Source organism: Gavia stellata, chromosome 23 (genome assembly GCF_030936135.1).
Source record: "Gavia stellata isolate bGavSte3 chromosome 23, bGavSte3.hap2, whole genome shotgun sequence".
In the NCBI taxonomy this organism is placed as follows: Eukaryota; Metazoa; Chordata; class Aves; order Gaviiformes; family Gaviidae; genus Gavia; species Gavia stellata.
The window spans coordinates 343,905-368,567 of NC_082616.1; the positions used below are offsets into that span (position 1 = coordinate 343,905).

At 40.5% G+C, this 24,663-nt stretch overlaps 1 protein-coding gene across 4 annotated transcripts in view; it reads left to right on the forward strand.

Moving 5' to 3' along the window:
- Positions 1-24,663, forward strand: part of MAP4K3 (mitogen-activated protein kinase kinase kinase kinase 3) — a 90,146-nt gene that overhangs the window by 23,416 nt on the left and 42,067 nt on the right. For 3 of the 4 annotated variants that reach the window (XM_059828416.1, XM_059828417.1, XM_059828418.1), the window contains exons 6-14: positions 2,944-2,991; positions 5,117-5,159; positions 5,815-5,887; positions 8,289-8,420; positions 8,720-8,782; positions 8,866-8,947; positions 9,049-9,159; positions 13,937-14,012; positions 15,382-15,440. In XM_059828416.1, the coding sequence (XP_059684399.1) occupies positions 2,944-2,991; positions 5,117-5,159; positions 5,815-5,887; positions 8,289-8,420; positions 8,720-8,782; positions 8,866-8,947; positions 9,049-9,159; positions 13,937-14,012; positions 15,382-15,440 (687 nt within the window). Of the gene's footprint in view, positions 1-2,943; positions 2,992-5,116; positions 5,160-5,814; positions 5,888-8,288; positions 8,421-8,719; positions 8,783-8,865; positions 8,948-9,048; positions 9,160-13,936; positions 14,013-15,381; positions 15,441-18,123; positions 18,187-24,663 lie in introns of all 4 variants that reach the window. The other variant, XM_059828415.1, reaches the window with a different exon arrangement.

Below are 24,663 nucleotides of genomic sequence, written 5' to 3' on the forward strand. Positions count from 1 at the left end.
GACATCTGGGAGTGTTTTGGTTTTTGAACCTTTAAACCCTTTTGTTTTTGTAGAATCATAGAATGGTTTGGGTTGGAAGGGACCTTTAAAGGCCATCTAGTCCAACCCCTGCTGCAATGAGCATGGACACCTTCCACTAGACCAGGTTGCTCAGAGCCCCGTCCAGCCTGACCTTGAACGTTTCCAGAGATGGGGCATCTACCACCTCTCTGGGCAACTTGTGCCAGTGTTTCACCACCTTCATTGTAAAAACTTTCTTCCTTATATCTAGTCTAAATCTACCCTCTTTCAGTTTAAAACCTTTGTCCCTTGTCCTATTGCAACAAGCCCTACTAAAAAGTTTGTCCCCATCTTTCCTGTAAGCCCCCTTTAAGGACTGAAAGGCCGCAATAAGGTCTCCCCAGAGCCTTCTCTTCTCCAGGCTGCGCAACCCCAACTTCCTCAGCCTGTCTTCATAGGAGAGGTGCTCCATCCCTCTGCCCATTTTCATGGCCCTCCCCTGGACCCGCTCCAACAGGTCCATGTCTTTCCTGTGCTGAGGACTCCAGAGCTGGACCCAGTACTGCAGGTGGGGTCTCACCAGAGCGGAGCAGAGGGGCAGAATCCCCTCTCTCGACCTGCTGCCCACGCTGCTTTTGGTGCAGCCCAGGATACGGTTGGCTTTCTGGGCTGCGAGCGCCCATTGCCGGCTCACATCCATCTTTTCATCCACCGGTACCCCCAAGTCCTTTTCTGCAGGGCTGCTCTCAATCCCTTCATTCCCAGCCTGTGTTGATACCGGGGGTTGCCCTGACACAGGTGCAGGACCTTGCACTTGGCCTTGTTGCACTTCATGAGGTTCACATGGACCCACTTCTCGAGCTTGTCCAGGTCCCTCTGGATGGCATCCCATCCCTCCAGCGTGTCAACTGCACCACTTAGCTTGGTGTAATCTGCAAATTTGCTGAGAGTGCACTCGATCCCACTGTCTATGTCGTTGATGAAGGTATTAAACAGTGCTGGTCCCAGTACGGACCCATGAGGGACACCACTTGTCACTTATCTCCATCCAGACGTTGAACCGTTGACCACTACTCTCTGGATATGACTATACAGCCAATTCCTTACCAACTGAATAGTCCATCCGTCAAATCCACAATCTTTTCAGAGTATGGAGGAATGTTTTCAATAGTCCAGAATGGAATTTATGAAATTGTCATTTATTGTGTGGGAAGATTTCTTGGTTAATGCATGTAAATTGCTTGTGAGAAGGATATTTGATACTTTGTATGTATTTTCTAAGTGTTATCCATAGACCCATTTTTGTGTATTTTAAAGTTGTCTGTAAATACATACTTCTAACACTCTGACCAAATATAATGTGTATACTTTCTGATACCTTGTTGTAGCTTATAATGCAGCAGTCATTTTTCCTAGTAAAATGTCTGAGAACATAGGCCATCTGTCCATCCATAAAAGTAATTTGTCCAATGTTAATTTTGCCATCAGTTTCCATGAATCCGGAGTTTCACTTGAATGCCTAAAGTTAGTGTTAAATCTCCGTATTTAGAAGCCCATTAAATGGTGTGTTTTCAAAAAACACTCGGTATCAGTTCTACCTGGAATTGGTGAGACTGATTCTGAAAATATAGGTCCTTTAAATATGGCCTTTAAAGTACCTCCCTCCAGGCATTCAGTTTTGAAAATAGTGACCTCAAATTCTTCCAGGGCAATAGTAAAAATGAGTGAGTTGTTGGGCTTTCTGTGCCAGTAGCATCCAGAGATTTAAATGCGAGGAGCGTACATGGGACTCTTGTAGCTAATGCCAGTTGTTGCAACAGTCTGGTAGATGTTTCAATTAATTACACTCTGTACCAAAAGCAAATTGAGTCTAATTTTTGGGTCTGCATGCATGCCTGCAGTGAGGACTCTGGAAAAACCGTTGGACCAACGGCATGTTGTTAGTCATTTCCCCCAGAGAAACAGGTTAAAACATCTGTGAGTGGATGTTTCATTGCATTCAGGTTTTCATGAACTGACAAAAAAATACCCCAAAACTGTACCTTTAGTGGTACTGTTGTCTATCTGTACAATCTTGTTCACTTGGAATTCTCAAGTACCAAGTCATGTAAGTAATTGTTTCCTCATTTTTCCTGTTGTTACATTTAGGACCATGCATGAAAATGCTGGTAATTGAAAACAATTTCTTTTTGCAGTCAACTCCATGATGTCTTGTATGAGCTGACAAAAATTTTGTCTTGACATGGGTATCTCCCATGAAAATGTAGTCTTTACGGAGGTTCAGGACCACAGAGTGAGGAAGATGTTTACGTGTCGTTTTACCCCGGAAGAAAATTTTAGAGATAAGCCTGGCGCATCAAAAGTGATGTGCTCTGTGACTTGCCATGCAGGGATTCAGTTTCATTCTTCCAGAATTTAAAGTTTCTAACTCATATCGAGTCCTAAAATGCTTTGGTACTGTCATCGAGACCCAGAAAGGAAGCCTAATGCTTCTGCACAGCCGCACTGCTGTGTCAGAGCCAAAACGCTGCCTGCTAGCATGCTCCTAAACTTAACTGAAGTGTGTGATGATCCAGGAGATAACTGCAGTAGGGATCCAGGGATCTGGCTGCTGAACAGAAAACTTAGGCAATTTAAAAGTAATTAACTTGGTCTAGAAAGGTGACAGTTACTATGTCCAGAGGAAAACTTGGTCGGGGAATGCTTTTCTTCCAACAGATGTGGTGACTGGTATTCTTCCCATCTACCCTGTGTTTTAGATATTATGCTACTACATATATTGAATTGGGAAATGCAGTTGGGATATAGTGAAATATAAGAATGTCCTTCAGTCAGTGAGTTATTTAGATGATTGAATTGGATCCTAAATATGTCTGGTACTAAGAAATGTATGTACAAAATTAAAACGACTGGACTAAATTGTTATCTAAATATTTTATGCAGGGACTATATTATCTTCACAGTAAAGGAAAAATGCACAGAGATATAAAGGTAAGTAAAAACTAAAGGGAATTTTGGTGCTTTTAAAATAGGCTACATCACCTTTGATGGGTCTTTACTGTTATGTATCAATTTTGGGGATATCTTTAAATATGTGGGTTTTTTCTATCTATTAGAAAAAAAATTTTCTGCCCAAGGGAAGAAAAAAAAAAAAATCTTTCTTTAAAATGCATGCATGGAAATAATTTGTTCTTTTAATTGGAGGCAAACATACTGTTTATTTAGACCAGCGCTGTAAAACTTAGGCATCAGCTAGTGTCCTGTGCAACATGTGTTCAGATGGCTGTAAGCGTGTGCTCTGTGCCAAAGGACAGGTTTGGTCTTTCCCCTGCCTTTCCAAGCAGCTCGACGTCCTTTTCTCTTTGAACCAGCCGGTGAGCAGAGCTGCTGCTGCTTTTTTGCGCTGGCTGCTGTTCTGCATGGTTCTTGGAGACTACTTCTTTCCCCTCCCTCGCATGGTATAATTAGAGAGGGTACTGCAAATCAAGCTCTTAACACTGACTTATTTAAACCTTTATCTCAACAAAGCTGTACCAAAGGTGGCTTGTTCAGACTCTTACACTCTTCCGTGACCGTTTCCTTCTGGTGCTTCCTGTTGACTTTTTGTCACTGGAGTTTTACTACCTACTCTTTGCCTTTCCAAACTCTTTCTTGCTCAGACTGCAGCTTAAACTTGGCAGGCTTCCCCCTGGCAATCTGACAGTAAATTATCATGTGCCTTTGTGTTGTGTGGGGGGTTGGTTTTGTTTGTTCGGTTCATTTTTTTTTTCAGACTAAGGATGCAGTGTACGTAGTAGCTTCAGCTGTAGATGCCTTAATGCAGCCTGATCCCAAGTTGTTCTCATGGACTGCAGAAGGGTATTTGGGGTTTGAGCAATCATAAAAATAATTTCTGAATGAAAAATTATTTTGGACACAAAAATAAAACATTTTTCATTATACTTTATAGAATGCAAAATGATGCTTGTAAGGATACCGTGCACAGATACTTGTTTCTAAACAGAACTGTGCTAATAAAAAAAGCTTACGGTGCTTACATTGAGAATTTTTTTTTAAAAGCTGTTCTCGTGAGCATGGAAAAATACTAACTTCATCTGCAGATCTCCTGACTGTTAAATTATGCCTGCTTCCCTCAGTAGCTGTTATGGATTTAGAGTATCTGTCCTGTTAGTTTTGTAAGGTGAACAAGGTCAAGAGCATGTTAACGGGACTGTCACACTATTTACCAAGCTCCATTTATATAGCTCGTGAGCTATACTTGTGCGATATTTGCCAAAGTAAGCTGCATTTTACTGCAGGCCTGACTTTTCCTTCTCTCTGAAAAGCCATAATCTGTAAAAACATAGTTTTTTGGAGGCCCCTCTGTACTGTCTTTCCATCTAGTTTATGGGCAGTGCTGATGTTTGGAGCTGTGTTTAGCCAGCTCCAGCCTTCACTCAACTCAACCTGTACCCGGTTTCAGTCTTCAGGTGAGGTTTATGTCCTTTGATGTCGTAATTTTATGGTACCAACTACCGCTTCATGTTAGTTTTGATTATTGAACTGAAGGGAGTGGTACATACAGCCACAGAACAGCGAACTCTTCAAATCCAGCACTAACAGAGTCTGTTGCATAAGAATGGAAATAGTTTTGCTAAACACTTGAATATCAAGGCAGGTCCTTAAGGCTATAACTATAATTATCATGGCTCTGAAACAAGACAAAACCAGCTCCTACATATGAAAAATTACTTCCACTTTGACCTTTAGAGTTCCTATTTCCTTTCAGTCAGTGTAAATAGAAAAAAAGTAAGAATTCATCAGCATAGGCAAATCATCATATTCTGCTTTTTGGGAGGGTTTTGTGTACAATGGAAACTCTGTAGTACCATAGGCTAAAGAGTACTAAACTAAAAATTAATGAGAAACCCGGTGTATCTGAGTTTCTTTATATAACAGAATGGCAAGTTGCTAATTTCACAAACATTTCCTTGGTAAGCCTGCAGATTTCTTGAACAGACTATCCTCGGTTTGTCTTTGGCCCCTACTTTGCCATAAGATCTTGCAGATTCCTCTGATACCATATAAAAAAAAATTTATGCATGTTTTAATTCAAGTATGCTTACTTTTTTTTAAGGGAGCAAACATTCTTTTAACGGATAATGGACATGTAAAATTAGGTGAGTTAATACAACTTAGTGTTACTAACAAATTTGTATGTGCTCTAAGAAGCAGTCTTCTGTATTTTGTTTAATGATATAGTGGTTCATGTAAGGAATTAGTGAATATCAGAATTCTTTTTCTCTTGCTGATAATATCTAACTGCACCATCCAGTTAGTGCCTGAGCAGTAATTGGAGTAGTTTTGGAACACTGAGGTAAAAGATTTTCTGATGTTGTAAGGGGGAGGTGAAAATCAAATCACAGGTTTTTATAAATTTTCAGTAGAATGTACTATCCAGAGTGCTTAAGTGTGAAATGTACCTTGAACAGTTATCTGAAACAATCTCTTGGATAATACTAAATGATGTATTTAATCATATTAAAACACTGCACGTAACAGTTAGGACTTCTGTGCTAGCCTGTTCTTTCTTGTGTTGATGAGGGGCATGTTTGTGTGCAGCCGGCATATTTGGCAGGTGACTGAGAGGAGCTGACCAATGGTATCTGAGATATACCAAGTTTCTGTTATTTGCTTTTGGTATTTATTTTTTGTTAAATATTTCCAGTATATTTAAGAAACTCATACAGTGGGGAAACCAAACTTGTGTTCATTAACAATTAATTACATCAAATCAGTTACGAACTGTCATTTTGTTTTTGCTTTTTTTAATAGCTGATTTTGGAGTATCTGCACAGATAACAGCTACAATTGCCAAAAGAAAATCATTCATTGGCACCCCATATTGGTAACTGTGTTTTACTTGGCCATTAATGTAATAGTAACATATATAATACTGTTGAGAAATTGTGATAAAAGCATGCTATGTCCCTTTCTGGTTGACTAATCACTAAAGGCTGTGTCAGACTTCCTAGTGATTGTATCTGTATTGCTGATGCTAAATCCTGAATTAGCCGAGTATCAGAGAAAATGCTCTAATGCTCTGAAAAATTGAAAGGCTGTCTGTGTGCTGCTATCACTGTTGACTAATGTGTCTCAATTTAGTCAGACTTAAAAACTATTAACCCTTTTGCTTGTTCTTAACTCTGATCTTAATTTTTTTTTTTCTTCCCTGATTTTCCATTTTGGTGTTCTATGTTTCTTCCCCTCCACCTGTCTTTTCTGCAGCTTTTCAGTTGATAATGAATTTCATTTGTTTGTCTCCACAGATTCTTTTGCCACTTGTGAAATGTGTCCTCTAAGCCATTTTCTTCTTTTTTTCCCCTTATTTGCCTAAACTGATTGAATTCATACGTACATTTCTATTCTATCTGTACATTTCTATTCTATCTGTACTGCATCTTTATTCTTCCCTCAGTAAACTAGTTTGCATAATTTATCTTTTCTAAAGTTCAGCATTTTATTTTCTCCTCTTTGGACTGGAGGTGGTTGTTCCCTTTTGCCTTGAAGTAAATGACACGTTCTTCACTGTAAAATTGCACTTTTGTTGTACGTTTCCCAGAAAGATATTCAAAAGTCTGTTGTCTGACAGCATAGTAGGTACAAGATAAAAATGTATAGAATGAAAAAAAGCCCCACATTCAAGTATTCCGTCTTGAAATAGTCAGGCACAGCATTTTTAGCATTCTTCTGCAGTGTAAGTCAGGCCAAGGCACGGATTCACTTCCCTTTCAGAAGAACACAAACACCCATCCGTCATGATTGTGTAACTGGTTGGTGTCCCTCTTTCCGAAGATGTCTGGGTGACTTTAGTCCGGCCCGTGTCACTGTGTAATTTCCAAATTGTGCCAGGCTTCTCAGGTGACGTGTCATAACCTTAAACAATAACTCAGAGAGCATTACATAGGTTAAATGCTGATGAAAAGCATCAGTTTTTTTCTTTGCAAAGCTTCTCGGAGATTTGAGAGGAGAAGCAAGGAAGCAAAATAGTTGAGGTCATGGAGGAAAAAACCGTAGTTGGAAACGGGCAGTGTGAAGGTTTTAGGGATCATTAGCAGTGTCTGGGCAGGTAAGGCTGTGGTGTTTGGGTGGGAGAGAAGTGAAGGGCTAAACTGCTGTGCAGGGTCTGTAGTTCTAGTAACCCCGCTCTTTACCCTTGTGCTCCTCCTCCACGTCTTTCTAAAGTCAACCCATGTTTCCTCTACCTTGGTAACTCCCTCCTGTTTGATTTGGAGTGATTGGGGGTTTTTTATGAACTCTTGAAGAAATTTATGTAAATATAGTTTAACTATGCAAACTTGAAATAAGTTGTACCACCAAACCTGATGGTGTTTTCAGATCTACAGATAAGGATGTCTGTGTTTAAATAATGCATCATTTGAGATTCTGCCTGCTGCTTTACTGGAGCACTCATTAAGTGACGTTCATCTGTCTTACCTATATTGAGTTACGTCTCCAGTTCCGCTGCTACTTTTCAGGTGATCTGGACTAATAAAGTTCAAAGCTAAAAAAAAAAAATCAACGTTTGCCATCTGATATGACTACATAGGACAATCAAATTCGTAATTCACTTTGGCGGTTCAAAACATGACAATGCCTAGTGAATCGGAATCATTTTCTTTAGGTATTCCTATTTATGTGTCAGTTATCTTTTGTTAATTTTTGCCACCTGAGGATCAAAACTACTTCATTTACTTGAACGAGGTCTTCTGACATTAGTGAGGCAGACTTTACAAAGAAGGAGTGCTCTGTGCAGAGGTGACAATGAGTCTTCTGGTCTCGTGCTTTCAGGATACAAGAAAGCTGACATTTTGTTACTTTTCTTTGTTAGAATTCTTCTCTTCAAAGTCAGTTGATAACTTTCTGGGGCAGTGTGTGAATTTGGATATTATTTGGGTTTTACTGTGGTTGAATAATTACACCTTAGGCTCTTTGGTTGTGGAGTGGTAGTTCATTGTGTGCCTGAAAAAAAGTCTGAGATAAATTGGCTTCATCCACTTAAAATCCACTAAATAGATGTTTTGGAAACTGCCTGTTAGTTACTAGAAGATGACTAAGGAAAACTTCATGTATACATTACATAACTTTTTACACACACACACGTGTGTGTGTATATATCGATATGTATAAGTGTATATGCTGTGAGCTTATAGATTGAGAGCTTTAGGAAAAATAGTAAACTGCTGTGTCCAGAAGAATGTTTAATTTGTGGCGAGAATTTTATCTAAAAATTTTTTTTTACCCTTTAGGATGGCGCCAGAAGTTGCTGCAGTAGAAAGAAAAGGTGGCTATAACCAACTCTGTGATCTGTGGGCAGTTGGAATAACTGCTATAGAGCTTGCTGAGCTTCAGCCTCCGATGTTTGACCTACATCCAATGAGGTTAGTAAGGGCTTGAAGCTTGATGTGTAAGTACAGCTTCCTAAATAATCCGTTTGGAGTAGTGGCTACGTGTGCTTGTGGTGTTTGGGGGTACTGCAAGGGTATTGGGTTGTAAGTGTTCTGGATGTACGTGATAGAAATTGTAACAATTCTTTTTGGCGCATAAATGCGTATTGTTGTCTTGGTAGCATCTCTTAAACAGATGGACTTCTTCCTGCCAACTAAACAATGTATTCAAAATTCATGTCAGATATGTACTGCCATGTAAACCACAGAAATACTGTTGGTTTTTTTTTTAGAGCACTTTTTCTAATGACGAAAAGCAACTTCCAGCCTCCTAAATTAAAGGACAAAATGAAATGGTAAGTACTTTTCTGTTTCAGTAGATAATGATCATGTATTTCACTGGGCAATTGATTCTAGTGTTTACCACTTTGTTTTACAGGTCTAATAGTTTCCATCATTTTGTGAAAATGGCACTTACAAAAAATCCTAAAAAAAGACCGACAGCTGAAAAGTTACTACAGGTATAAATTTATGTATGGCATTTTTTTTAAGGTATAAAATTAAAATATGCTTAGTAAGAGTGGTTGGAATTTTAATCTGTGTTTTTCCTTCTGTCTTTCAGCATCCTTTTGTTACCCAGCCATTAAATCGAAGTCTTGCTATTGAACTTTTGGATAAAATGAATAATCCTGATCATTCCACTTACCATGATTTTGATGATGATGATCCTGAGGTAAGAATATGTTTTAATCATAGAATTGGATTCAAGTTTTCATTTGCTGACAAAACTAAATGCTTATGATTTATTGAGCCACAGAATGTTTTGTGATCTGGGAACAGGCTCAGGGGTTGCTTTTACGTTTGGTTGTGCTGCTCTGTCACACGTCCAGGCCCTTAACAAAATTCATTATATTTGGGGGAGAGAAGCTCAAAGAGAAAGATATGTAAACACTTCAAAATTTTGTTTGTTGTTGTCCTTCAACAGTTTTGCAACAGTAAATGTGGACTACTTCTCCAGTCCCGAGTTCTGTCGTGCATTCTGCTTTCTGTTTCTTTGTGGAATTATGTTTCCATTCATCTGCAAAGCAAGCATTCGTAAAAATCATTTTCTACCTCTGTAGAACTTGTTCTTTTGTTCCTAATTTACTTTCTTGTGAGAAGAAGAGAATGATCCTGTAGTTGTTTTTGTCAAGCGGTTTGGTATGTGTTTCTTGCAGATTCTATTTTCTATCTTGGAATACTCTGAAACTTGATTTTACCTACAGTTTTGTCAAAGGCAAAGTTTCTGATTTTCTGCTTTAACAGCTGGGAAAAAATAGCACGCCTATGTAAGATGATAAACAGCGCGGGACTGAAGTGTTTTGTAAACAAGAGAAAACAGATATTCTGTTACTGCATCCTGTCTTCATACTTACCTGTATGTTAGTGAAGGCTTTCCAAATGTTTACAGTTCCCTAACTGATGATCTCTTTGGGGGGAAAACAATTAATCCTTTTGACACTATTGCCATTGATTCAGTAATTGCATACTTGTGTTTTACTTTTTTTATGGATAAACTAGTCTAAAAATGCCTTCAAAGGAAAATAAGCTTAAGAGCAGTAACTGCTTTAAGATACTAATTTTCAGATTTTACGGGTTAAATGAGCTTTTATCTTCTGGAACAGCGAAGACAAGTCGACATGCACCAACTCTGTCTTCCTTAGAAGCTGAAATAAACAAATGTGGAAAGAAGCCAAAGTGAAATAGAGCTTTTTGTATTGTAGAGTGCAATGTTTACGTATTTCCTAAATGGGAGGCAAAGGAGAAGAAGGCATAAGGATTGAATAGTCAGTACTTTTAAAAGCAATTGCAAATAGTGGAGCACACTTAATAAATTTTTCTGTTTAAAAAAAAATATTTTGGGAAGTTAAACACTCAAGAAAACCCTTAATGTGGTTGGCTTTCGCGTCAGTGTTAAGAGAAAGGTGTCTGATTCCTGATGGAGACAGAACTGAGGAACTCGGATCTTCTCCCCACCGTAAGCTCTAAGGATCAGGTGTCCTTTAGTTCTCTGTCTGTTCAGTGATGGTAGAGAGCTCTGAGGCCTGTTCAAGCGATATTTCTGCAGAAACCAGAAAACCAAAGCTTTTATGGGCTGTCAGACAAAGAAAGGTAGCTGTTTACAGTGTGCTTCCTGTGAGTGAGCTGCTCAGGTCAGAGTAGCTTGCCCTGCGACTCTTCCCGGCTTTCCTGGAAATTGTACTGAAACCCTGATGCGCCGTTCCCCGGTGTCACTGGTAGATCGTTTCAGTAAGAATCTTGACCTTCATTTTGGGCCACTCCGGTGGAGAATTTCTCTTCTCTTCCTGTATGGAGTCACTTCAGGACACATTTTATTGTCAGTTACTTGTAGCTTTCAAAATAGTGTTCAGTCTTTTATGTCCCTTCTGTTCTAGCATTGTGGTGGGTTGACCCTGGCTGGATGCCAGGTGCCCACCAAAGCCACTCTATCACTCCCCCTCCTCGACTGAACAGGGGAGAGAAAATATAACAAAAGGCTTGTGGGTTGAGATAAGGACAGGGAGATCCCTCACCATTACCATCATGGGCAAAACAGACTCGACTTGGGGAAATTAGTTTAATTTATTACCAATCAAATCAGAGTAGGGTAATGAGAAATAAAGCCACATCTGAAACCACCTTCCCCCCACCCCTCCCTTCTTCCCGGGCTCAACTTCACTCCCGATTTTCTCTACCTCCTCCCCGTGAGCGGCACAGGGAACGGGGAATGGGGGTTGCAGTCAGTTCATCACACGTTGTTTCTGCCGCTCCTTCCTCCTCACACTCTTCCCCTGCTCCAGTGTGGGGTCCCTCCCACAGGAGACAGTTCTCCACGAACTTCCCCAATATGGGTCCTTCCCATGGGCTGCAGTTCTTCACGGACTGCTCCAGTGTGGATCTTCTCCATGGGGTGCAGTCCTTCAGGAACAGACTGCTCCAGCGTGGGTCCCCCGCGGGGTCACAAGTCCTGCCAGCAAACCTGCTCCAGCGTGGGCTCTTCTCTCCGGGGGTCCACAGGTCCTGCCAGGAGCCTCCTTTGGGCATCCACCTGCTTCCCACAGCCTCCTTTGGGCATCCACCTGCTCCGGCGTGGGGTCCTCCATGCGCTGCAGGGGCACAGCCTGCCTCACCGTGGTCTTCACCAGGGGCTGCAGGGGAATCTCTGCTCCGGTGCATGGAGCACCTCCTCCCCTCCTTCTTCACTGACCTTGGTGTCTGCAGAGTTCTTTCTCTCACATATTCTCACTCGTCTCTTCTCTGGCTGCCACTGCGCAGGTTTTTTTTTCCCCTTTCTTAAATATGTTATCCCAGAGGCACTACCACAACTCCTGGAGGACCTCATTTGGTTTCCCATTCAGTCAAAGACAGGATTTCCATTTGGGACTCTGCTTTCAATCCCTTAAGAATAAACCTTTGGAGATGTTGGCAACTGCCTGTTCACCACATTGCTCTGACAGTGACTCTCATGACAGATGTGGTATTAGCTGAAAAGGTTGCAAAGAGGAAAGTGCTCCTGTTTTATCCTTAGCACACTGTAAGTTTTGGGGGTAAGATTGCTCTTGAGATCTGTACCGTGATTAAAATTGTGCCCCAGGGGCATTGGTGTCAGGAAGTTAACCTACATTCCTTTGTCCTCCTGCACAGCTCAGATGTCAGCTGTTTGTATGGGTTTGTTGTCAGCGTAGGTCTTTCAGGGTGACCTGCGGACTTTGTCCTCATGACCGAGAGATGAGGATTTGACTCCTTCCAGGAATTCAGTGGTCATGGAGAAGGAGGTGTGAGGGCAGGCTCTGCCTGCTGTGCAGTACAAACATCTGTGGCAGGACACAAGGAACTTGCACAGTATCGCTGCAAAGGCAAAAACGCCTCCCACCCCCACTGCAGTCGGGCTCCTGGTGCTGGCGTTACGGATGCACACGTGTCACGTGCGAGTGGGCAATGCCTCTTCACAAAAGATTATGAATAAGCAACCTTTTAGCACTCAGAGTGTTTGAAATACTGAAGTAGAAAACCAGATCAAACCTTGAAACACATCCTGAGCTATAGCAAACTGTTTTTAAAGCTCAAAAGAATGCACGATAGACAAACCAGAACTGAGGAAGGGGATTGGCATAAGTTACAAGAAATGAAAAACTGCCTGTGAGATATATGGGAGAAAATACATACCCACAATCGGTAAGTGTCTCCAGTTTCAAAAAAGACCAAAGTGAACATAAATGGGTGGTGAAACTCTGTGTACGTATGTGTTGGATCCTAATCTAAAGCAAGGAGGTAGTGTGCAGTGAAAAGGGGAGAAGGGAAATAATGCTTTCAGATAGTATTTCAGGGATAAACAGAGTTGCTGAGCTATTTGTGACACTCTGGGGTAGTACAGCAGTTGAAGTTCTCTAACTCTGTCATCACTTCATAGTCAAAAGTTGCCAAATGAAGATTATAATTAGTATATATAAAAGCAAAGCTAACACACCAGCTCATCAAATTTCTGACATTATTGTGTCAGATTGCTTTAATCAAAAATTGTTTTGCTGCCACATATTCAACACAGAAACATAGCAAACATGTGCTTTTCAGAGAGTGCTTGGGCTGACATCATGGAGAAAGAACTTTTTTTTTTCCTAAAGAGTAAGATTTCATTGCAGAGGACATACTGAGAGCACACTGTTAGGATTTGTGTTGCTAATTTTGAGGCCTGATTGTATACAGCAGTCAGCTGGTCTTGTACTCTTGTTAAAAAACCTTAAGTTATAGTTTCTAAGAGAACCTGCAGTAGTGGATGTAGAAAGAAGGGAGAAAATCAAACAGGGTTAATGAAAAGAAAGCAAAGTCTTAAAGTTCATGACATTTCATCCTGTGGAGAGTAAATGGAAATCCAGGGAAAAGATAGAAGCAGAACATAAACACGAAGGTGAGTTTGTAGAAATGATGGCATCGCTTTTGCCACACAGCACAAGAGTACCGGGAATGCTCCCTTCTATTCAGCTCTGAAAACCTCAGGCTAACTTCTCATCTACTTAAAGAAACTAACTGATGACTTTTTAGCAATCAGTTTAGGTTAGAAGCTGGGAAAACAACCGGCGTATCTAAATGAAGAAAATGCTGCTAATAAGTCAGATTTAGTCTTACTGCTTATTTTGGAAACTGCCAATACCGGTAAACTGAACGGTGCAAAAAGGAAATGTTATCTGAGCAAAGACAAATGCTGGCCAGCATTGTCTTTACTTGCTCAAATCCAGTGTTTTAAAAAAACCTTATCTTGAAGTTGAAGACACTCTACAGATAAAATATGTCCACATAATTCTAACTTTAATGTACAGAAACATACGTGCAATCTTTATTTTTAGCTTCTACTTGATTTCTTTCTTTCTTTGTTGCTATTATGCTAAAGAAACTTGCTAAAACCTATTATACTAAAATACTGGGTTTCCAGTGAGTATATTTTGGCATTTAAGTGTTTTATTTTTCTCTTCTAGCCTCTCGTAGTGCCTCATAGAATACATTCGACAAGTAGAAATATGAGAGAAGAAAAGACACGCTCTGAAATAAACTGTAAGCATGTGTAATACGACAACATTAAATATTCTTAAAATAATCATTGCTACTCACTTATTTCAACTAGTATTCTGCATAGCTGACGTATATAGAAACATTTTTAGTGATACAGAGGAAAAGAAAAACTTATGCTGTTTCACTTAGATCTAGGTTCTAGATGACTATGCCAAAGAAACATTAGTGTAATACATTTGAATACACCTTTTGTCAGCACTTCAGCAAATCTCACTATTGCTTCATCTTAATTGAACAGGACGCAACCTGAGCTCTTCTGAGAGCTGGTTGGTATCGCTTCATACGCCACTCCAGCAAGGATATTTGGAGTGATGCCAGATTCTGCTAGGTAACAGAATGATGGCAGAGGAGGGTTTTTCTTAATTTAGTATCTTCTTGTAGTTTTTGCTTTTGAATTGAAACAGTCCTGTAGAAATCAGGAAAGGAGGAGTTTGATCACTGGCCATTAAAAGCAGACTCCATCCCCCAAATTGTAGTCATTCTTTTGCCTGAATTAAATCAGAGCAATCCTTGGAGCTTTAGTTGTCTTTTCTTAGGTGAAAATTGAGGGGAGGAGTGTTTAAGAGTATCTGCCAAAGAGCTCTCCTAGAAGATGTGATTAGCTCTCTCCAAACTTCATTCAAGGTCTTTTAGTGCTAGTGAATCTCCCAGAAGAACTGATCCAAGAGCGAATTCACAGAATCACTAAGGAAAAGACCTGTAAGATCACCAAGTCCAACCACCAACCCAACCCCACCATGCCCACTAAACCATGTCCCGCAGTGCCACGTCCACACGTTCCTTGAACACCTCCAGGGATGGTGACTCCACCACCTCCCTGGGCAGCCTCTTCCAGTGCTTCACCACTCTCTCAGTAAAGAAGTTTTTCCTGATATCCAGTCTAAACCTCCCCTGGCGCAGCTTGAGGCCATTTCCTCTTGTCCTGTCGCTAGTCATGTGGGAGAAGAGACCAACACCCACCTCTCTACAACCTTCTTTTAGGTAGTTGTAGAGAGCAATATCTGCAGAGAGAATTCACGCAATGGATGCGTTTTTTCTATACATTACAGCTGTATTGCTCCTCTAAAGAGGGTACTTCACTGCCCTATTTGCTGAATGGTTTTCTTCATCCTTCTAATGAGTAGGTGGGGCAAGTGGCGATTGTGTTGCCTTCGTGACAGAAGAGTACTTTCTCTGGCCATTAGTTTCTAGCAGGCATAAGTTCAGTATGTGCATGTGTCAGAAGTTTCCATTAGTGGGGATATGATATGCTCATTAAACTGATTTTTTTCCTTTTTTGTTAGCCTTTGGAGCTAAATTTTGTCTAATTACAGTCCAACTTAAATTCTCGTTTTCCTTTTCTCCTGTTTAGTTGGTCAAGTAAAGTTTGATCCACCCTTGAGGAAAGAGACAGAGCCACATCATGAGTTTGTGAGTAACAAGCAGCATGGACTATGCTCTGCACATTATTCCCTGCAAATACCTGTGGAGGAGGAGACATCCAAGACACGTAGCATACCTCCTTAGCACTACTAAAGTTGGTAGCGATTTTTCTGTCAAGGTGTAACATGTTGGTCCTGGATCTTTTGGTGCCATTGCAGTATATGCAGGAAGACCCCTTATTTGTGGGCTCTGCCAGGTGTGATGTATGTGCTAAGCAACAGCCCTTGGTCCTGTGGGTTTCCTCTATCCTTTATACCTCACTGCCAAGTATATCATTCCCTTTATTTATAGAGTTGTTTTTTTAATTGTAGAATTACTGTGCATATTCAAATGTTTCTCTCCCTTGTGCTTGTATTGGCAATGATTGATAATGGAAATAATAAAATTGAGAGCCTGGGGAAGAGGTATGATGCAATTTAAAAAATTGGATTTTTGTGGGGCAGTTATTTTCCCACACAATCTTTCTGTGGCTCGGCATGACACCCGAGCCACGCCGAGTCTGGCAGTTGATGTATTCTGTAAAGGTGTATTGCCAATGTTTTCTTCAATGGACCCATCAGTACAAGGAGTGTGGGAACTCAAGCAGTGAGGGAAAAGGTGTCTGTGCTGCCTCACGCACACGATTGCAGCAGCTTCCTCTCTTTTATGGAGGCTGTTACTTTCCACACTTATGCGCTTGGGCAGTTTCTTCACATTTCTGGATAAAAAAGACACGCCTTTGCTTCCTTACTGCACACTTCTGTGTTCTCTTTGTTTTTCTAAGGCAGGTGTTAAGGTGAAAAAGTTGGCTTAGTGCATAGGTGGGAGGGACATTGGCTTTGCTCTGAGTTGGTTTTGGGAAGGGTGTGCAGCTAGGAATGTACTTCCTCTTCTATAGTCTACAAACTACATGAGTTGGATTTCTGACATAGGTTTCCTTGTACTGCTCTGTCGTTGTACTAAAATCTCCTTCCCGGTGCCTTGTCCTTTGGCAGTGGGTCAGCTGGCTCTGGGTGTACGAGGTTGTACGTGATCTTGCTCTTCCTCAGCAACGGCTGGACAGGTAGTCTGCAGGTTGTAGTGCCCGTTGGAGACAGAGGAGAATAGCTTACCACATCTCACGTAGGACTTAAGCAATTATGTCAAGGTCTAAATAACATATCTGAAATAACTGCATAATGACATCATTTAGGAGCCCTGGTTTTATGAGTGTTTATTAAATACGGTAGTGAGGTCAGTGTTTCTGCCATAAACTCATCAGTTAACTTGGAATCAGTTCAAAAATCAGTTTGAGTTATCCTGGCTTTGCTTCCCTGTTGCATTGTCTGGATTATAAAGAAAATACAATTGGTAGGATCATATAGTTTAAATTATAATGCTTGGCTCCTTAAGAATTTCATTTATTTCTACAGACACAGAATCATAATTGCAGAGAGATGTTAAGGCAGAAGCTGAAGTTTTAAAAATACTTTTTCCATTTCTTTCTCATTTTATCAGTTACTGACCAAACCAAACCAGTTAGCAGACAACTTCATGGGGCAGAGATGTGTTTTCATTGCACCTTAGGAACCTGAGTTGCTAAAGTGGGGAGAGGGATTTTCTGCAGGGACTAAAGCACAACTTTTGAGAGCGCTTCTTTGGCAGGTGGTGTTGGGAGGGAGGAACAGAGCCTTTTCCTACCTTGTGCACTAGCAATCAGGACCTTTGCACTTTGGAATCTCAGAAGCTCTTGCTGCTCCAAGAAGGGACTCAAATGATCCAGATTAATTCTGCTGATAAGGAAATCTCTTAGTATTGTCTGTTCCTGTCAGCGGTTGCATATTTGAAACCTGTCCAAAGAACTTGCCTTGTCTCCCTGACTATAAGGAAGATCCCTGATGGCTTGTTTGGATCTTTCTGAAGAGGGCAATTAACTGGTCCACTGCTCGTATCAGAATGAAGCATGCAGTCCTGATCTGTCCTTTCCAGATAAAACAGAGCTATGGTTTTGAAAATGATGATGTTGGGTCTACAGACCAAAGAAAAAACCTATTTTGTCATTAGATATAGAACCAATGGACAACTTAAATTGGCGTGTCAAATGCAGACGAGATCTATTCAAAGAATGGCTGCTCCAGCAAAGAGCCTTAGCACAAAGCAGCCGAGGGAGACGTTTGTAACAACCTACACGCTCTGGGAGAGAAAGTCTTTTAAATGCAAGCGGGAGCAAGAGATGCCTGTCTCTTCCTCCAGCACTAACAATGTGGATCCCTTTTCATTACAGCAGCTCTTCTGACCCTTTTGCTTCTGTCTCACTAAAGCATGCTTAAATTTGATGTTTGTTTACTTATGGGTATGAGGGCAGAAGCCGAAGGATGGCACCACTGCAGCACGATGAGTTATTGGTGGTGGTGCACGGAGACGTTGAACTGGTACATACTTGCCTCTTACTGAGACAGTTTGTCGCTCATTGTCACAGCTCAGGTGATGAACAGTAATTCATTATTTTGATGTGATTCGGTAGCGTTTGGTAATGTGACCGTAGCCTTACCTGTATTTTACTTCCATCCCCAGAATTGGCTTAACGTGGTTTGAGTTTCAACTAACAACTATTTTTATTTTTTTTTAAGCAAGAAATTTTCCCTTTATGCATACCTGGCTTTCAGTTACAATGTAAATAACTTGAGTTTCTTGATCTCTATCTAATGAACAGCCTGACAGTAGCGATTTTTTGGACGATTCAGAAGAAATATACTACACTGCAAGATCTAACCTGGTATTTTTCGTCTTACGCCTTTTTTTGTCAGTGTTAGTTTTGTCTTTGTTTTCCTTTTTCAAAGCTCATGTTTTTGTCCTGTTGTTGTACTGGTGTTTTCATCTGTGTAAAAGATGTTCTATATTAGTCTATATGTGTATTTCTGTAATGTAGGAAGGAATTCTTAGTATGTGCAGTATTGAAAGTATTTAACCCGTATTTGTGTTCAGTTGAATCACTTTTATAGAAGGGGCTCAGTATTAGGCACTCATTCTAATTTCTTTATTTAACTGCCTTACAATGCATAACTCGTTCGTTTTTTGGAGGGTGATTAAAAATAGAAGAGACATTCTCTTCGTATTTTTGTCTGGTAGTTCCTTTAAATAGTCCCATGAAAGACTATAAAATTATATAAATTTAAGTCTCGGAATTCTCCAGATGGTAATTATGTTACAGAATGTATATACACTTAATACAAATAACAGAAAGTGGGGTCATAAGTGTTCTCAATGGCATTTGGCATCGTTTATAGTCTGATACATTTTCCAAATTTTCTCTGACTGCACTGCTAAAAAATTTGGTTCTTAGCATTGCAGTATAGAAATTACTCTAGAAAGTGAGTTTTCTTACTTCTCTGCTCTTTAGGCACTACGTAGTTAGAAAAGTAATGCTTTGAAATCTTGGACATCTTCATATACTGTTGGAAAAAAAAAAAAGAAACATTCCGTACTAGATGAAGAGCATTATTCTGCTAACTTCCTTTGATTTGTGAGATGTTTAATATAAGTGCACTGAGGGGAAAATGAAAACCGAGGTTTTGGGGAATGTCTTGTTTTGTGTTTTACGTGATGGTTTTTGTTTTGGATTTGTCTGTTTTGGATCAGTTGGCTTGGTGTGACGTGAATCTGCCAATACCATAGTTACTGAGAACTTAGACTGTCTTCCCCATCCATGGAAGGAACTTCCTGTATTGCTTGATTATGAAAATGTTTCATAAATTGTGTTGAGATCAGTAGCTTAGATTTCTCTGTATGCAGTGGGAACATCTCCATCGTGTGCGATTGCTCTGGTTTTGGGAGCATGGTTTTGGGGTTTCAGTTTGGTTTTCTTTTGGTTTCATCTTTTCAGTTTAACACTTAAAATTTGTCTTTGCCAGGTTTCTTCCAGTGTTTGTTGCATATCTTGCTAGCCTCATATCTGTGGGTCTAAGAGACGAATGAGAATATATCTCCTAACTGGACTGTCCTTTCCATCCTTCTTTTGCCCCATGCTGTTCAGTACACTCTTCTAAAATTATTACTATGACAAAGCTTATAAAGTACTATTGTTGTCACAGTCGTGGGAGGGTTTTTAAAGTCAATCGACAGCACTTTCTGTGTTTCTCTGCTTTCTTCTCAACCTCCTGTGCTCATTGTGAAATCAAAGAGGAGAATTCTGCTTTGGTGGTAATGCTTCACCCATTTGTGAGATTTGTCCAGTAAGACCTAATCCTTCTGGCAATTAGGAGAAATATTTAGTAGTTGATTCCTTCTTCTGTTGTGGACCAGGACGTACTAATCTGACTTTCTCTCTCCTTCCCCTACTCCTCCCTCCTGCTCTGACAGTATTGGCTTCAGATATGTTCAGTGAGAAGTGATACGTGGATTTTTCAAGCGTCATCAAGAGAAAAAGATTATATTTTTCCACAAGCATAATATATCACCGACTACTGTTGGGCTCTTTCCCATGCTGTTCTACTGCTTATGAGTAACAACTCTTTTGCAGAGCTGTGTGTCTCTAAGGTCCTACAGAAAAAAAGATATCAGAAATAGAGACCTATTTTGGGGAGCATGAGTCATAAAAGGTATACAGGTGAGGTTGAAAGCAAATTTGGGGAGTGAGTTAGAGTATTTTTACCTATCACCAAGTGTTTGGCGCAGCTGGATGGATCATATGGCGCTTATGCAGTCACCATGCACATTACCTTTTAAAAACTTGACACCTACGATGTGGTTACCCTTAAAAATCATTCCTCTCCTTTTCCTCTTCCCGCTCCCTCTGCCTCTGTGCTCCTGAAACAGCTACCTGGATCTGCCAGAAGACTGGAGAAATTCAGTAAAGGTCTTGTTTGCAGGGTAAATTCCGTGTCCAAAGCCCAGTATCCCTTCATGCAAATGGCAAACAGACAAGGACAAGATAGTACTCCTCTTTGACCTTCTACAAATACACCCCTTTGATTCATATCTAAATAAATAACAGAATATTCTATTCTAGGTACAAGACTCTTCTCTTTTTCAGGATAGATCTTTTGTACTTTTTCTGCAACTAGACAAGTTTCTCAGGAACTCAATTGGGTTCCTTCGATAGTTTGAGATTTTCTTGCACATGTTTCGTCCTGTCATTTTTATGTTCCTCACGTTCCTGGTCATTGCGCTGTTTTCTGACAATCTCCTTTGCTTCAGGAGCAGCAGAGGTACGCTGGACTCTTAAAAAAAAAAAAGTCTAGTCTAATGTGCATGTTAGACTTTACATAGGGTAGACCTCAAACAAATGCTTCTCCCATGTTTTTTCCCTGTCTTTCTGTGTATTTTAAAAGCAGTTGTTTGGATACAGACTCAAACAAGTGGGAGAGCTGAGCATTGCATTTGCAGTGAGCTCCGTAAATGGCTTAAATCAAAGTAATCTTCTCTAAAAATACGTGTGCCTTTGCTCTAGAACAATTTTGGAGTTTTATGGTATTGATCCTGGGAGAAGCACCTGAAAATCCAATGGCTAACGAAATGTATGAGCGTTCATCTTGTATTGCGGCAGCCACCACGATGACAGTCTCGGGAATCTACCTGAGCTGGCATAGTAGGACCAAATTTCTGTCAGTTGAAATGTTTTTGCTATAATTAAGCATATGTTCAGAAGCAGTCTCAAGTACATGACATGCTGAGGAATAACGTGCAACTTCTTTCAGGTTCTTGTTTCCACCAGCTCGCTTCCCCGTTCGGGTTCCCTGTGTGGCGTTGCAATGGCTGTGTCAGTGTGGTGGAGGGAGGTGCGTGGGGTAGAGAGAAGGTGGGAGTAAGGGCTGTTACACCCAGCTTCTGCAGAGCTGTTGCTGTATGTGTAACTGCATCCACCTCCCAGAGGTGACGTGTTGTACTTAGCAGTGGTGGGGTCTGTCCAGGGGAATCTGTACGAGAATTTGGCTTCTAGTCCCAGAAGCCCCATTTCTGAGCAACAGAGCTTACTGTTGTTCTGATTCAAAACAAAAGGTCATGTTAAGCAAATAATAATATTTTCATTCAGGTTATCCTGATCTGCAATGAAATACTGTGGCAAAAAGTCTTTCTTCCCTTTCGTAGTGAGCTGAAAAATAATTCCAATTCATATACGGTAGACTGAGCTGCATACCTTGTTAAGTTATAAATACCATCAGAGAATCCCCCAAAAAAGATGAGGTGGGAAGGAACGCCTGGAGATCTCTAGCCTACTCCTGCTTAAAACAGGGGCAGCTTTCAAGCCAGATCCGGAGATGACTTTGGGCTTGTCCAGTTGAAGTTTGAATCATCCCAGGATGGAGACAACTGAGCATCTCCAGACCACGTCGCAGGGCTGCACTGCTCCCGTGGGGAGGAGTTGGTTCCTTATGGCCAAAGTTTGCATTGCTGGCTTTTGTGCCTGTTGCCTCTTGTCCTTTCACTGTGTATCTGAGAAGAGTCTAGCTCTGTCTTCTCTATAACGCCCTGTGGCATAGCTGAAGACAGCAGTCACTTTCTCCAGGCTGCAAAAGCTCTGTCCTTTCAGCTTTTCCTGTCGTGCCTTTTGCTCCATCACTTGAACAATCTTAGTGGCCTTCTGCTGGCTCCCCTCCAACCTTTCAACGTCTTTGTCCTGGGAAGCCCAGAACTGGACACCACATGCAGATGTGGCTTTCCAAGTGCCAAACAGAGGGGGTAACCCCCTCCAGCTTCGCTACGGTTGGCCACCTGTACCACAAGCGCGTGCCGCTGATGCGTAGTCCCCTCCTTGGCTGCTGGGACCTCCAAACCCTTTTCCTGCAGAGTTGCCCTTCCTGCCCCCAGCCAGCTTGTCCTCAGCCTCTGGTGTGTGTGGTTGGTCTGTCCCAGCTGCAGGACCTTTCAGTTGGCTATGTTAAACCCCATGGGGTTTTGTTGCCTACTCCTCCAGCTGGTTGAGGTTCCTCTGACTAGCAGCCCATCTTTTTTTGTTAGATGTTGGAGAGTGGTGTCATAATAATGTTGGCCAGCTACCTCAGCACCTTGGATGTATTCCCCCTGGTCCTAGTCTGCATCATACTAACTGATTTGTAACACTATAGCTAGTGATTTTTTTTTTTTTCCTTTGTATTAGAGGAAAAATTAAATGTTTCTGCATTAGACTTTATTTAATTTAGCCTGGAGTATTCAACAAACAGGGAAAAGTGTTGAATTCTACCATTTTACAAAGTGACAGAGGAGTTGAACAGAACTTGGATTTGATATCTCAGGTTGTTACAAGTTGTTATGAACTTAGCATTCGTTTTAGACTTCTTTAGCAAAGATTTCAGGAAGAGGTTTGCAGTTACTGTGCAATCTGCACTGTTGCAATTGCCAGATGCATTTATACATTTGGTCTTATTTGGATAATTTGGTCATGCTTAGGTTTTGTTTTGACTTATAAATATATTCGGGGTTTAATAAACTTGTAATAGTTTTTGGTAACAATTTTTGGAATGCAATGTTCCAGCATAGCCATTCTGTGTTAGTTAATTACTTGTGGCAGAAAAACTAAAATATTGGTAGGAAAAGAATTAAAGAGATCAACATAGATAATAGAGAACTTTGCCTAGTAGCCTTTTACTTTGCTTTAAGTCATTTTTCTTCTCACTACACCTGCGTCCATATGCTTTTCCTTTGTTACAAGCCAGGAAGACTCCTATCCTACTTAGTTGCAATATGGTCTTAGCGTTGTATTAGCTATCAACGCTGAATTTCAGAGAGAGTCTTCATACTTTGTTCAGCTTTAGGTAATGAAATGATGCGTGGTCTTTATGATCAGAAGAAAATAAGTGGAAATGGGGGCAAAATTGCCTAAGGGTTTGGGATGTGGTTATTGCTCTTTCTTTTTCTTCTGTGTATGTTGGGTATTTTCTGCCTTGGCAAAAGTAATTGAGAAAATGAGATGTTCAGTTTTACTGGTCGGAGGCAGTCTGGGTACCATTGCCTGTTGCATCGAGGCCTTAGCGTAGCTAGTTAGGGTAGTGAAGTTCCATTATATGGGTACAAAATAGTGCTGTTTCTGCCAAGTGGACATTCATAGGCAAAATGCATAGAGAACTGAAATTCAAGGGAAGAGGGGAACAGTGGTTATGTAGCAGTAATGCACAGTAAAACCTCAGGCAGTCACCAGGGAAGGATTATATTTAGCATGTTTAAAAAACAGACATATAACTTGCTATTTCTGATGTGTTAAGCTATCCAAAGAAATGCAAGGATGCACTTTTTCATGAAATAAAGGCATTAGAAGTATTGCATATGCATTAGGTAATACTGGGCTCTTCTTAAAATTAACATCCTCTTTTATGAAGCAATGGGATAGGAAGTGCTTAATCATTTTACTCAGAAATAGAGATGTGTATGTGCCTTCTTGTTCAATATGTCAGTAGTCCCAAGGTGATTTGTATTCTTTGAAATTCAGAGTCACTTCCCCAGCACTTTGTGGATTTCAAGTCTTAATTTTATCACTTCAAATGATCTTGTTTCTCACTAGATTGCGGGAACAGCAAATGTAGGAAGTAACTATGAATTGCTGGTTCCCTGTATACACTCAGTTTTGTTTTTTGAAGGACCAAACACCTAAAAATAGATTTCCAGTACAGCTCTGCCCTACAGAACAAATTAGGAACGTAAGACTGTCAAAGTTACAGTAACAATTAATTCATCATGAAATTCTGCAGAAAATAAATAGCAGGGTTTGAAATTTAAACTGCAGAAGGGTATTGTGGATTTGATCATTCCTGGGGAATTTGTTTCATAGCATGGCCTTACCACCAGATTTGTCCTTGCTTTGAGGAAATCTTTATACTGTTTTTAGCCATTGATTACTTTGCACATGTGATTTATCTGAAGGTGTGATTTGCCTTTCTACATGACCTTTTCATTTAATATTGCCCAGGCTGTGGAGAGGAACTGGTAATTATTCCCTGTATTACTATTTTTCCAAAGTGATCATTGCCAGCAAATAGCACTCTGTCTTGTATGCAGTTGTGATGGTTCAGGAATGGGTCATTGGTAACCTGAGGCTGAATGCAAAATAATCTGGGGTTGCATCTTTGATTTAACACCAAGGTTGTTGACCTCTTCTCATTCCTACTGGCTGTAGATCTTGAGATTCTCTTGGAAAATACTGTCTAGCCACTCAGATTTATTCCGCGTGAATATTGTCTGATGTAAAAAGAATTTTAATTAACTAATCGGCATTGTATGTATGTTAAATGAAAATATTAATGTAGATTCATAAAATTACTGG